The sequence below is a fragment of the Muntiacus reevesi genome, chromosome 2 (genome assembly GCF_963930625.1).
Source record: "Muntiacus reevesi chromosome 2, mMunRee1.1, whole genome shotgun sequence".
NCBI lineage: Eukaryota > Metazoa > Chordata > Mammalia > Artiodactyla > Cervidae > Muntiacus > Muntiacus reevesi.
Window position 1 is genome coordinate 271,536,827 of NC_089250.1, and position 13,666 is coordinate 271,550,492.

General features: G+C 52.2%; 1 protein-coding gene across 1 annotated transcript; it reads left to right on the top strand.

Annotated features, from left to right (window-relative positions):
- The first annotated feature begins 3,700 nt into the window (after positions 1 to 3,700).
- On the top strand, positions 3,701 to 13,363 carry LOC136161597 (cytoplasmic tRNA 2-thiolation protein 1). Its single transcript, XM_065926595.1, has 3 exons — positions 3,701 to 3,740; positions 5,129 to 5,672; positions 7,430 to 13,363. The coding sequence occupies exons 2-3, from the start codon at positions 5,165 to 5,167 to the stop codon at positions 7,963 to 7,965; spliced, it is 1,044 nt and encodes a 347-aa protein (XP_065782667.1). The 5' UTR covers positions 3,701 to 3,740; positions 5,129 to 5,164; the 3' UTR covers positions 7,966 to 13,363.
- The last annotated feature ends 303 nt before the right edge of the window (positions 13,364 to 13,666 follow it).

Genomic DNA, 13,666 nt, shown 5'->3' on the forward strand with positions numbered 1-13,666 from the left:
TCCTTTGGTTTCATAGAAAGGGATACTGAGGCTCAACATTATTCAGGTGTGAAAAGAGAGCATGAGTTTGAGTTCAGGTTTGTATGTGTTACTCGAGACATTGCCTGATTGAAGGTGTGTATTGGGGGGACAACGGGGGTAGAGGTCAGGGAAGGCTTCCCCAAAGAGGTAACATCTGGGTAAGTCTTGAAGGATAAGTAGGCATCTACAGTGAAATCGTTCAGTTGTGTCTGACTCTTTGCGACCCCATGGGGTCTAGCCTACCAAGCTTCTCCGTCCATGGGATTTTCCAGGCAAGGGTACTGGAGTGGGTTGCCATTTCCTTCTCCAAAGTAGGCATCTAAGCCGCATTCAAAACTGGGGGAAGGGTATTCTGGGCAGAGAGGTGGAGGCAACAGGGAGCTTGGTGTATGTAGTCACAGAGCATACTAAGTCACTTCAGTCCTATCTGACTCTTTGCAACCCTATGAACTGTAGCCTCCTCTGTCCATGGGATTCTCCAGGCTGGAATACTGGAGTGGGTTGCTATGCCCTCCCCTCCAGGGGATCTTCCTGAACCAGGGATCAAACCCAAATCTCTTGTGTCTCCTGCGTTGGCAGGTAGGTTCTTTACCACTAGCGCCACCACGGTAATGGTAGCTAATTATCTTGAGTGCTTTCTGTGGCTCCAGAGCTGTTCTAAGCACTCTGCATGTACCTCTTCTCAATCTTAGCACTACTGACATTTTGGGCAAGCTAGTTCTTTGCCATTGAGGCTGACCTGTGTGTTAGAGACGTATTAACACTGCTGGTCTCTGCCTACCGGATGCCAGTACTCCAACCCCAGTTGTGGGTCAAAATCATCCCAAGTTGAGAACCACTGCTCTACTCCTGTGAAGGCTGGACTATTTCATCCCCTACAGGTGAGGAAATGTAACCTAGCCACATTCACACAACCAGATCCCAGGATCTGAACCAGGCTGCCTCCATCCTTCATCACCACGTTCCACGGCAGCAATTTCCTGCCTGAGCCCAGTGTTCCCTGGGGTGCAGATAAAAGGAGGAGGCAAGGAAGGAGAGGCAGGCCAGAAGCAGCTCAGAACGGGCCATGAATACCTTGCCTGCTCTGTCCCAGGCCTTCTGCATGGGGATGCTACAGACCGAGATGCAAACCCAACCAAACCCTTCTCTCAGAAAGCAGCCAACTCAAAGGGACAGTGAAACGGAGACAGCCACAACCCAAGGGGACAGGGCCTCTGACAAAGCAAGGGACCAAGGGCCATGGGAGCCCAGAGGTGGCTTATTAAACCAGGGCAGGGGAGGAGGGGTCCCGTGGGCTTCCTGAGGGAAGTACACCCACATGGCCATCTGGATGAGAAAGAGGAATCAGGGTGTTGGGGGAGGAGGGGTGCAGGACAGAGAGTTTTCAGAAGAGACAGCGTGTGCAGACACCTGGCAGAAAAAGTTCTTCCTCCGGAAAACATGGGGGCCTGCCAGAGATGCAGGGTGAGAGGTGAGGCTGAGAAGTCATCAGAGGCCAGGTCACTAACACCAGGCTGAGGGACTCAATCTTTACACTGCAACGATGAGAAGCTGCAGCCACTCTCCAGAAGCCCCTGACACCAACTCAGTCTTCCCCTCGAGAAATGAAGTTAATGAGTAATAAACTGTGGCCCCGGAAAGAGACAGAAGGAGCAGAACACTGCCCTCTGCTCTTTTCACAGCACTTAACGAAGCACCAGGCGTGGTTCAGGGTGCTCTGAAACTATGAAATCATCTAGTTCCTCCAACAGCTGCTATTTTATCATCCCCACTGAATACAGGAAGCCCAGAAAGGTCAAGTCACTCACTCAAGGCCACATAAACTAAGCAAGGGGCACATGGAGTCACCCTAGTAGGCCAGCTTTCACATCCACTTTCTTTTTTTCACTGGCATCCAGTTTAAGACAAACTTTAACTAACTTCTTACTCAAAAGTATATGAGTGGTGTGGAGAACCACCAAAATACTTAAAGAAACTTTCAAAGCCAGAGACTAAAATCAACACAGGAACACTTGAATGTGCATACTGATTTGGGGGTTGAAAACCAAAGCACAGCAGAATACCACTTAAGCCAGGGCCCCTCGGCCTCGGCATTACTGGTATGTAGGGCCGGATGATTCTGCGCTGTGGAGGCCATCCTGTGCAGCGTGTGTTTACCGGCAACTCTGGCCTCTGCCTGCTAGGCACCGGTCACACTCTGCCCCTTGCATCATAGTTGCAACAATTAAAAATGTCTCCAGACATCACCAAATGTTCTCTTGGGGATAAACTCACCCTCAACTGAGAACTGTCTTAGACTCTCTGTAGGTTGTCTGAGGTTTTGAAATGCCCAACTCAAGACTTCCTTTAAAAGAAATTTTAGACATGTTCCAGAAATGGGAGCCATGCCCAGTTATGAGAATTAAATGAAAGAAAAAAACAAAACAAAAAAGTGTTGTTTTTTTTTCCCAGTAAACACTTCCCTACTAACTCATTTATTTTCACACACTGTGACGCATGTGCCACTATTATCATCCCCATTTTACTGACCAGGAACTTGAGATGGTGCGAGGGAAGTGCAGGGGATGGGTGTCTGGCACACTGCTGATTCCTCACTAAGTCCAGTGCCGCTCCCTTACCCCCACCCCATACCCTGGTTAGAAGCACCTGTCACCTCTGGACCCCTGCAGCCCCGGTCATCTGCCCCCTCCACATCAAGCTTAGCCATCCTTCTCTCTCCTGGCAGGCCTGGTACGCCCAGAGGATAGGACCTGGCATGCAGGAAGCCTTAGAAAATGACTGACAAATGAATGAACCCGATGACCACGCTTCAGCTAATAGGTTCACACACTCAAACGTCCCCCATTCCTACCGTCTCAAGGGTCTCACAGGGGTAGAGATAAGAGGATGTCAGACTATAACAGGCAGGAAAGGGGCAGTTTGGGGGCTGGAAACAGGCTGAGGGCCTGGACCTTGGGTGCAGGGCTTCGGGTGATTCTTGGTAAGGTGTTCCGGCTTTTGATTCGAGGACCCTCCGTCTCACCTGCCCTCCATCCGGAGCTCGGCCCTCACCAGGCGTGCGCGTAACTGCTCACCGCGTTCCTGACTTGAGCCCGGTGCACGCGCGTAAGAACCGCAAACCGCTATATTTCTGCTCCGCATAAGCGTAACACCGCCGGTGCGCACCGCGGCGGCCTGGGCCGGGCCGCACCCTCGCTCCCACGTCTGCGGGCGCGCGCGCAAGAACCCAAACTGTAAGCCCGAACCTTGGGAGTCGGTCCGGCGCCCTCGCTACCTCTGCCTTTCGCACCCCATCCCCATCATACCCCACTCCGACGCCTCTCCACCCCCACCACAAATTCCACCATGCTCCCACAAGAGCACAAAACCTGAAAAGCATCCACCTTTGGGATAAACCACACACGGCGCGCAGAGCAGTGAAGCGCAAAAACCACAAAACCCACAAGCGAACCCGCCCGTACGCAGGCGCACGAGGGGCTCGCTCTGGACCGGAAGCGTGGAGCACTCTGGGAGCTGTGGGCGGAGCTAGAGACATCGCCGCGAGGACCGCCGGGAGTTGTAGGCCCAGCTCTCCGAGGGCAGTAAGCACCACCGACTCAACCGCCGCATGGGTACCTGGGAGATGTCGGCGGGTAGACACAAAGCCTTCTGGAAGTTGTAGTTCTATTTGCTTCCGCGCTTTCTCGGAGCCTGAACCTTCCCGCCTGGGTTCTATTCAGGTGAGTGCCTCCTCCCACCGCGGGCCGATACCGGCCCTTTGTAGCGCTGCAGTGGAGGAGTCTTTGTATCTCTCCCACGCACTCGGTAGGCATTTCTGGTGAGACAGCACTCCCCTCCATAAACCCCCAAAGGCAGTCTCTTGACGGCCCTCCAGGCAGGAGTGCCCTATACAGCTGGCGTTCCTGATTTGAACTCTGCCGGCCGGGTCTGACTCGTTTCCACCCCACCCCACCCCACTCCCGCCCCAAGCTTGGTGCGGTGCGAGCGCACCCTCTTCTGTCCTGATTACAACCTAGAGTGGTCAGGGCTGGCCTGGGCGGGGGAGGTGGAAAGATGGGAATTAGGTGGCCGTGGAAACCTGGAGGAGGCGGCACACCCAGCTCAGGGTTCTGAAAAGACTTCCAGAGCAAAGAACCTCAAATCTACCACGCCCAAACTCACCCCTCTCACAGTATTCCCCCATTCTTCCCCAACCCCCACCTCCTCTCTACTAAATGGTCCCACTACCTTCCAAGTGCTCAAGTCAAAACAAAACGAGGTTGTCCTGAGTCCTGTATCTTTCATCCACTGCCCTCCCCTGAGGCTTGTAAAAGTCCCATCTGCCCTGTTTCCAAAACAGATCCAGAATCTGACCACTTCTCTCCAATCCCACTGTTTCCACTCTGCTCCGAGCTACCATTGTTGCTTACCTGGATCACTGCAGGAACCTCCTCCACTGGTCTGCCCATGTCGGCCCTTTCCAGGCTCCAACCTGTATTCATTCACATGCAGTCCAAGGGATCCTGTTAAAATAAAAATTAGATTCTGTCACTAGAGCTTAAAATCGTCCAGCCATTCCTGTTTCTCTCAGAATAAAGTCCAAGCTCCTGGCCCTGCCAACCTCCAAGCCCCTGGAACCTTTCCCGCCTTTAACCACAACAAACTTGAACACGAACAGGAGCTGTCCTTTGCATTTGTTGTTAACTCTTATCAGGAAAATCCTTCCCACTGATCAAATGCATGACTCCTCCTTCTGACCTCAACTTAGAGGGTAATTCCCTCATATTATTACTTCTCATATCTGGAAAGTATCTTGAGTCAGCTCTTCCACTAGAATTTAGTGTCTGCAACCTTTCCTGTTTTGCTCATTGCTGTGTCCCCAATTACTAGAGAACGTTGGGCACCCTTGAAGGCATTGAGTGGATATTTGCTGAATGAAAGAATGAATGAGTGATTGAAAGGTTATGATGAGACTTGAAGGTGCCAGGCCTGCACAGTGCTGCAGGAAAGAGTGTTACAGACAATGGTTTTACTCTGGGCACTATCTAGGCAGCCTCCCGGTAGGCAAGCAACGACCCCCACAATCCGGAATCCACGTGTAACCCGCCTCCCCTCTCCACCCATCCAGGAGAACCGACCCCTCCCGCCTCTCCAGCACCCCACGATGCCCGCTCCGCAGTGCGCCTCTTGCAACAAGGCACGCGCCGCCCTCCGCCGTCCGCGCTCGGGCCAGGCGCTGTGCGGCGCCTGCTTCTGCGCCACCTTCGAGGCCGAGGTGCTGCACACGGTGGTCGCTGGCCGCCTGCTGCCGCCCGGCGCCGTGGTGGCCGTGGGCGCCTCGGGCGGCAAGGACTCCACGGTGCTGGCGCACGTGCTGCGCGAGCTGGCTCCGCGCCTGGACATCTCGCTGCACCTTGTGGCGGTGGACGAGGGCATCGGCGGCTACCGGGACGCGGCGCTGGCAGCCGTGCGGCGGCAGGCGGCGCGCTGGGAGCTCCCGCTCACCATCGTGGCCTACGCGGACCTCTTCGGGGGCTGGACGATGGACGCCGTGGCCCGCAGCACGTCCGGCTCCGGCCGCAGCCGCGCCTGTTGCACCTTCTGCGGGGTGCTGCGGCGCCGCGCGCTGGAGGAAGGGGCGCGCCTCGTGGGAGCCACGCACGTCGTGACCGGTGAGCGCAGGCGCGGCCCAGAGGGGGCGTGGTGGGAGGGGCGCAGGCGCGGCCCAGAGGGGGCGTGGTGGGAGGGGCGCATGCGCGGGAGAAAGTCAGGCGTCGTAAGGGCGCTGGAGTGCGTGCCCAAGTGGTAGTGGAGACTTCGTCTGTCTTAACTGGAGAATCTAAATAGCAAGAAGGGGATATGCACGCTCCCTAAAGGTTCATAGGCATAGTATGTTCACGTCCTTAGGATGGGCATGACAAGCTTTTGAGTTATCTGGTACATATTCATGCATGCCAAGTCGCTTCAGTCGTCTGACTCTTTGCAACCCTATGGACTGTAGCCGACAACAGCCAGGCTCCTTTGTCCATGGGATTCTCCAGGCAAGAATACTGGAGTGGGTTGCCGTGCCCTCCTCCAGGGGATCTTCCCAACTCAGGGATCGAACCTGCGTCTCCTGCAGCTTCTGTATCGCAGGTGGATGCTTTACCGCTGAGACACTGGGGAAGCCCTATTTGGTACACATATGCTGGCAAATAGAGGGGTGGAAGAGTACTCTCTGGGGCTAGGGCTGTGGTTTAATGCACTGTTTTTTTTTTTTTTTAATGACATTCTCTGTGTCCCTTTTCATAAAAGGAGGGGCATGGAGGGGTATCGCCCATCAGAAGCCATCTATAGTCTGAAACGCAGCCGTGTCTTTTAACTCCTTTTGTCTTTCAGCTTCTTTCTGATAACTTTTTCTCTGTCCCAGTCATTACTTCAACAAATTATTATTGACCATTTATTTTGTACCACATGCAAGCTATGTACCAGAGAACAAACTACCTAACCTCGGTTTCCTCTCCTATGTAACAGGGCTATTAATATTATCCAGATCCTAGACTTACTGGGACTTAGATGAATTATATATGAAACACTCAGACAAGAGACTGAGAAACAGTAAACTATTTGCTGCTATGATGATGCGCAAGCCAGTGGCTGATCCTGTCCGTTTCTCACATACATAATTATAACCTGATAAGTGCAGCTAAGGAAAGTGATGCAGAAAGACCTAGTGAAGGGAGAAAGGAAGAGTTTCCTGAGTAATCAGAGACCCAGGTTGAGTGGGTCCTTACATGAAGGACCAAAAGGGGACTGGGAGAGATTCTGAGCAGAGGAAACAGCAAAGGCCCTCAGGAGGGAAAGTATGGCTGATTTGAGAAGCCTTAAGACTCTTGTTTTACTATAGACTCAAGTATGAGAATTCCATACACAGAAGCGCCTGGAGGGCTACAGTCCATGGGATCGCAAGGAGTCGGACACGACTGAGTGACTTTCACACACACACAAGTATAAGATGACAAGTTGCAGAATAAATTTAGCTTCCATTTTATGGTGACTGTTGTGTAAATGCGCACTTACTTCCTACCTGGTCCTCTAAACACCATGATCTGCATTCCCAGAGGCACTTGTGTCAACAGCCCACTTGAGAGCCTCCATCAAAGGCCATTTGGACGTCTGTGCAGTCTGAAGTACACTTTTCACTGAGATTGAAATGAGATTTGTTGCGTAAAGCACTTTTACTCGATCCATGAAAGGGTACCTAGCAGAGGGCCTGGTCTGCGATAAGTGGGGGGTAAGTGAGGCACCCCGGGCTGCTCCACGGGAGCCTGGGTGCATCGCCCTCTCGTTTCTCGCCGGGTCCCCCCGCAGCCTCCCCAGGCCGCCCCTCGGTGCCTCGGGGTCTCCTCCCCTGGGGCCCTCCTCACGGCTCCCGTCTCCCCTCCCCCAGGACACAACGCGGACGACATGGCGGAGACGGTGCTCATGAACTTCCTGCGGGGCGACGCGGGCCGGCTGGCGCGGGGCGGGGGCCTGGGCTCCCCCGGCGAGGGGGGCGCCCTGCCGCGCTGCCGCCCGCTGCAGCTGGCCTCGCAGAAGGAGGTGGTGCTGTACGCGCACTTCCGCCGCCTCGACTACTTCTCCGAGGAGTGCGTGTACGCGCCCGAGGCCTTCCGCGGCCACGCGCGCGACCTGCTCAAGATGCTGGAGGCGGCGCGGCCGTCGGCGGTGCTGGACCTGGTACACTCGGCCGAGCGCCTGGCGCTGGCCCCTGCCGCGCGGCCCCCGCCGCCCGGCGCCTGCTCCCGCTGCGGGGCGCTGGCCAGCCGCGCGCTCTGCCAGGCCTGCGCGCTCCTGGACGGCCTGAACCGCGGCCGGCCCCGCCTGGCCATCGGCAAGGGCCGCCGGGGGCTGGACGAGGAGGGGCCGCCGCGGGAGCCGCAGCCGTCCCGACTGCCGACTTCCCAGCCGGTCCCCGACTTCTAGAAACTCCAGTTCCCTGCCAGGATCCAGCGCCGTTGGGGCGCGGGGCCGCCTGTAAATGCCACGGAATTACCTGAGCCCGGGCTTCGTGTGCAGCTGGGAGAGAAATGGAACCTGTTACCTGCGATCCTGCAGACGCTCTGTGCTCCTGGGGCTGGGGGCCGGGGACTCCTGGGTCTCAGAGAGGGGAGCACTAAACGACCTTCCATTCCTGAGCGAGTGGGAATTAGGGGGCTGCTTGCCTGTGCCTCTGTGGGATCTGGGCGTGCTCAGATGGTCCTAACCGTTCTCGCTCGCCTACTGCCTGCCTGGTGTTCGCGTTTGCCTGCAGTAGGATAAGCACAGCCCCGCACCTGGATGGACTTGTCGGTTACAGCACTCATGGTGTTTCTGCGTGAGCGCTGTGTGTACTGCAGGCGCTGGGCCATCTCATTTCACCCGCACCACGATCTCACTGGCTGTAGCCCGAGGCCCATAACTGGCCCGAGGTCACCTCCCTGGAGCTCCACCTGGGGTCTCTCACCCAGGTCCTCCTGGGGCTCTTCAAGACAGTGGAATTAGTCCTCATCCCCACTACCACCTGAATCTCTGATGGATGAAGAGCAACTGGAACGGCTCTCCAGACTTCAGATTCAAGAGGCAGAGCTGGGTGAGCTTGGGTCAGTGACTCAACCTCTTGGATCTTCCATTTGCTCTGCTGAAAATGGAATCAAGGCCTCCCACCAAAGCACTGTTGAGAATGTTTCATAAGTGCTCACTAAATGTGTCAGATTTGGCTGGTCACACTAAGGTTTGGCCACCAGGGGGCGCTCGATTTCGGGGTTGCTGACCTGCTGATCCAGACAGGCATGAGGCTCAGAAACTGCCTGCCTGACTTCTGCGCAGTCTTGGTGTCCTCAGCCCCACCTCCAAACTTTGCTGGGCTGCTCCTTTTTTAGAAATGCCCTCCTTTCCCATCTTCCTGCTCACATCCTCCAGGGGCCTCTTGGAAGCGTCCCTGAATCTCTCCTCCCACCCTGCCCAGCCCAGGACATTGGGACCCTCCCAAACCCCAGCCGCTGGGTCCTGTCCTTACCATGTGGCCATTCAGCCCTTTGGGGTCTTGTTCTGCCTAACTGAACTGAACTTTGGGGATAGAAACCAGATCTGTGTTTACACTGGATAGCACAACATCATTCTTCCCACATTTATAGAGCCCTTGATGTCTGCAAGGGCATCTAGATATTGGTGGGAGAGAAAATTTTAAAAAAAATTAAAACCACGTGGTCTCGGAGTTTACAATCTTGTGGGAGAGAGGTAATAGACAAATATGTAATATAAAGTCATAATGATGGGTGCTATGAATAGGGAACAAAACAACAGAAGGGGAAAGGGAGTGAAGTCCTATTTTAGTTTTGAGAGGCCAAGACCTCTTTGAGAAGGTGACTTTTGAGCAAAGACCAAAATAAAGCACGCGAGGGACTTCCCTGGTAGTCCAGTGGATAATACTCAGCACTCCCAATGCAGGGGGCCTGGTTCAATCTCTAGTCAGAGAACTAGATCCCACATACCACAAGGAAAGATTCCGTGTGCTGTCAGACTTGGTGCTGCCAAATCTTTAAAACAGTGCCAAATAAAGCAAACAAGGTTTCCAGCCTTAATGTAATATCTCATGTCAGAGCAACACTTCCACTAAGACCAACTAGGAACACACACTCAAACATGCTATTTAAATACATCAAACAGCTACCAAGGCAGCTAGGATCCCAGAAAAAAAGAGAAGCTCATTCAGCAGGAGAGGCCAGAAGGCAGAGAAAGCAAGCAGAACGCATAAGCTAAGCTGAGTTGAACTTTGAGTAGCTGGAGACAGGAATGGAGTGTGGGGCCACCGAGGTAGGCAGGACTGGAGGGGCCAGAATCCTGGGCAGAAGGAAAGAGCATTGAGACCACCCCATTGTGAGGAATGATTGTGACAAGAGACACTCCCTTGCCAGTTGTTGGGTGTCCTACCCCCTCACCAGACCCTAGCATGGGGTTCAGGATCTCCTTGTGCCTTGACTTCAGGGTCGCCAGGATGCAAATGTCAAGTATTAGGGTCAGCACCAAGGAGGGACAGAGAGAACCAGAGCTCGAAAAGTATGACAGTAATCAGAGGCTGAAACTGAGAAGTGAGGTGCTGGCTCCAGCCCCAGAATTAGATGTGGTGTTTGCAGGTTTCTGGGGTCAATTTGAGTTCAGAAAGCCGCTGGATTTGTAGGTGGCTCTCAGTCGAGTCTCAGGTCTCCCATGAGTCCTACGATCACACCTTGAGAATGAGTTCTAACTTCTTATCAATTCCTCCAGTCCCAGAAAACCTTCCCTCTTTAGAGCATCTATCGAATCTTCCTCTCCTTACCCCACTACTTTTTCCTGACCTAGCCTGGCTGTCTCTGCTTTTCATAATTCTCTGTGCGATGATCCACTGAGGCCCCAAGATCCTTTCACCACTCTGAATATTTACCGTCCATGTAGAATGAAGGAAAACTTAGAATTTACTTTTGTGACCTATCAATTAAACCAGATTTCCGGGACTTCATTCCTTTATTTAGGCTGAATCAGGACTTGGCAGAGCACCAGGCATAGAAAATGATCATAACCATGTTCTCTAACACCCAGAGACCCGTGGCAGTGTGACAAAGGGGTTAAAAACAAGTGCGGAATATCAACCTACTGGAAAGTGAGGGGAGAAAGAGGAGACACAGATTTTCTGCAAAGGGTGAGGGTAGTCTGAGGGGAAGGGAACTCATTGGCCTGTGAGAAATGCATTGTGTCTTTGAAGCTAAGTCCCCTACCCGCCTGGAGGAGGAGGTTTTCAGGGGACACTGAGGAGGAGCTTGGCTGTTCCCTGCCCAGCACCTCTGTCCTAAGAGACAGAAGGTCACCAGTCCCATTTCCCAGCCCTCTTTCCTCTGCATTTGAGACTAGTCGAGGATCTGCCCCCAGGGGGCACTCCAATCACCTTGGCAGGCCCCCTGAGCGCCTAGCTGAAGGGTTGTCGCTGTCCATGGTCCTGGAGCGTAGCTGGGGCCCCAGTAATGGATTCTAGAAATTCATGTCCTCTTAGCACCACATTAGAACTATTAACTTCTTTCCTCACAGTCACTTGATAAAGTTTAGGAAATAATTTATCCTTGTTTAGGTGATTGTTTTGTGTTGTGGGAGGTATTCGCTGAGGCCCACACTACTTGGTGAAAGTGCAAGTTGCTCAGTCGTGTCCAATTCTTTGCTACCCCATGGACTATACTGTCCATGGAATTCTCCAGGCCAGAATACTGGAGTGGGTAGTCTTCCCCTTCTCCAGGGGATCTTCCAAACCCAGGAATCGGACCCAGTTCAGTTCAGTCGCTCAGTCATGTCCAACTCTTTGCGACCCCATGAACCACAGCACACCAGGCCTCCCTGTCCATCACCAACTCCCTGAGTCTACCCAAACTCACATCCGTTGAGTCGGTGAGGCCATCCAACCATCTCATCCTCTGTCATCCCCTTCTCTTCCTGCCCTCAATCTTTCCCAGCATCAGGGTCTTTTCAAATGAGTTAGCTCTTTGCATCAGGTGGCCAAAGTACTGGAGTTTCAGCTTCAGCATCAGTCCTTCCAATGAACATCCAGGACTGATCTCCTTCAGGATGGACTGTCTGGATCTCCTTGCAGTCCAAGGGACTCTCAAGAGTCTCCTCGAACACCACACTTCAAAAGCATCAATTTTTCTGTCCTCAGCTTTCTTTATAGTCCACTCTCACATCCATACATGACCACTGGAAAAACCATAGCCTTGACCAGATGGACCTTTGTTGGCAAAGTAATGTCTCTGTTTTTCAATATGCTAAGTTGGTCATAACTTTCCTTCCAAGGAGTAAGCATCTTTTAATTTCGTGGCTGCAATCACCATCTGCAGTGATTTTGGAGCCCAGAAAAATAAAGTCAGTCAGTTTCCACAGTTTCCCCATCTATTTGCCATGAAGTGATGGGACTGGATGCCATGATCTTAGTTTTCTGAATGTTGAGCTTTAAGCCAACTTTTTACTCTCCTCTTTCACTTTCATCAAGAGGCTCTTTAGTTCTTCACTCTCTGCCATTAGGGTGGTGTCATCTGTGTATATGAAGTTATTGATATTTCTCCCGGCAATCTTGATTCCAACTTGTGCTTCTTCCAGCCCAGTGTTCCTCATGATGTACTCTGCATATAAGTTAAATAAGCAGGGTGACAATATATAGCCTTGATGGAACACAGGTCTCCCGCATTGCAGGAAGATTCTTTGCCAGCTGAGCTACCAGGGAAGCCCTTGGTGCCAGCCCCTAAAGAGATTCCTCGACCAAAGTCAATGTTGTAGATGGGCTGGCCCCTGTTCTTATTATGACTGCAAGATACACTTCAGCAAAAACTATCAGGAAACATTGAAAAAAACAAGGCTTACTGCTCACAAGTCCTGGAGGATACACAGCACACCCAAGAGCCAGGTGAGGGGGTGAGAGAGAGCATGGATCCTTGGCTCTGCCTTTATTGGGGTACACGGTGGGGTCCCTAGGGTATTGTGGGTTCACTTATTGGCAAATTTAAAACATAAGAACTAGAATTAGGGTGTAAGAAGGGAAAAACAGGGTCACACAAGAGTCAGTTATCTAGTTCACCCAGAGCTTTCTAAACGGGAACTTCAGGAACTTCTCTGATGGTCCAGTGGTTAAGGCTTCTCCTTCCGATGCAGGGTGGGGGGTGTGTGGGGGTTCAATCCCTGGTGAGGGAGCTAAGATCCCACATGCTTTGTGGCCAAAAACCAAAATATAAAACAGAAGCAATGTTGTAACGAATTCAATAAAGATTTTTTAAATTGTTCCCATCAAAAAAAAAAAATCTTTAAAAGGGAACTTCATGGGTGGGGCCACCTGGCTCTTTAAAGTCATAGCTGTCAATATGTTTATTCGAGATGAATTATTTGAGCTGGATGTCTCTGAAATGGATGCCTGGGCAGTCAGAAGTTTAACATCAGGCATTTACATTCAAAAAAGCTTAAGCTTATTGTTAGGCACTCACATTACACAGGTGCTGGTGAAATACTGTCTATTTTTGCATTAGTGCTTTTTCCTTTAAAAATTAATTCAATTTTAGAGGAGGGGAGGTATGAGCTCTTTCTTCACTGAAGATCCAAATCTGTCCATGAGCTAAGTTTGAAGGATGAGATGGTGGAAATGGATGAAAACCAGGCAGCATGACCTCCAGGAAAGAGATCTGAAATTGCAAAGACATCTGTATGAACCAGCCTGGAAGGCATAAGGAAGAATGGACCAAGAGGAGAGGATGGGTGAGTAGATAGCAGTGAGGTCGTCAGTCAGTCAGTCAATTCAGTTGCTTAGTCATGTCCAACTCTTTGTGACCCCATGGACTGCAGCATACCAGGCTTCCCTGTCCATTACCAACTCCCAGAGTTTGCTTAAACTCATGTCCATTGAGTTGGTGATGCCATCCAACCATCTCATCCTCTGTCATCCCCTTTTTTCCTGCCTTCAATCTTTTCTAGCATCACGGTCTTTTCCAATGAATCAGTTCTTCACATTAGGTGGCCAAAGTATTGGAGTTTCATCTTAAGCATCAGTCCTTTCAATGAACACCCAGGACTGATCTCCTTTAGGATGGACTGGTTGGATCTCCTTGCAGTCCAAGGGACTCTCAAGAGTCTTCTCCAACACCAC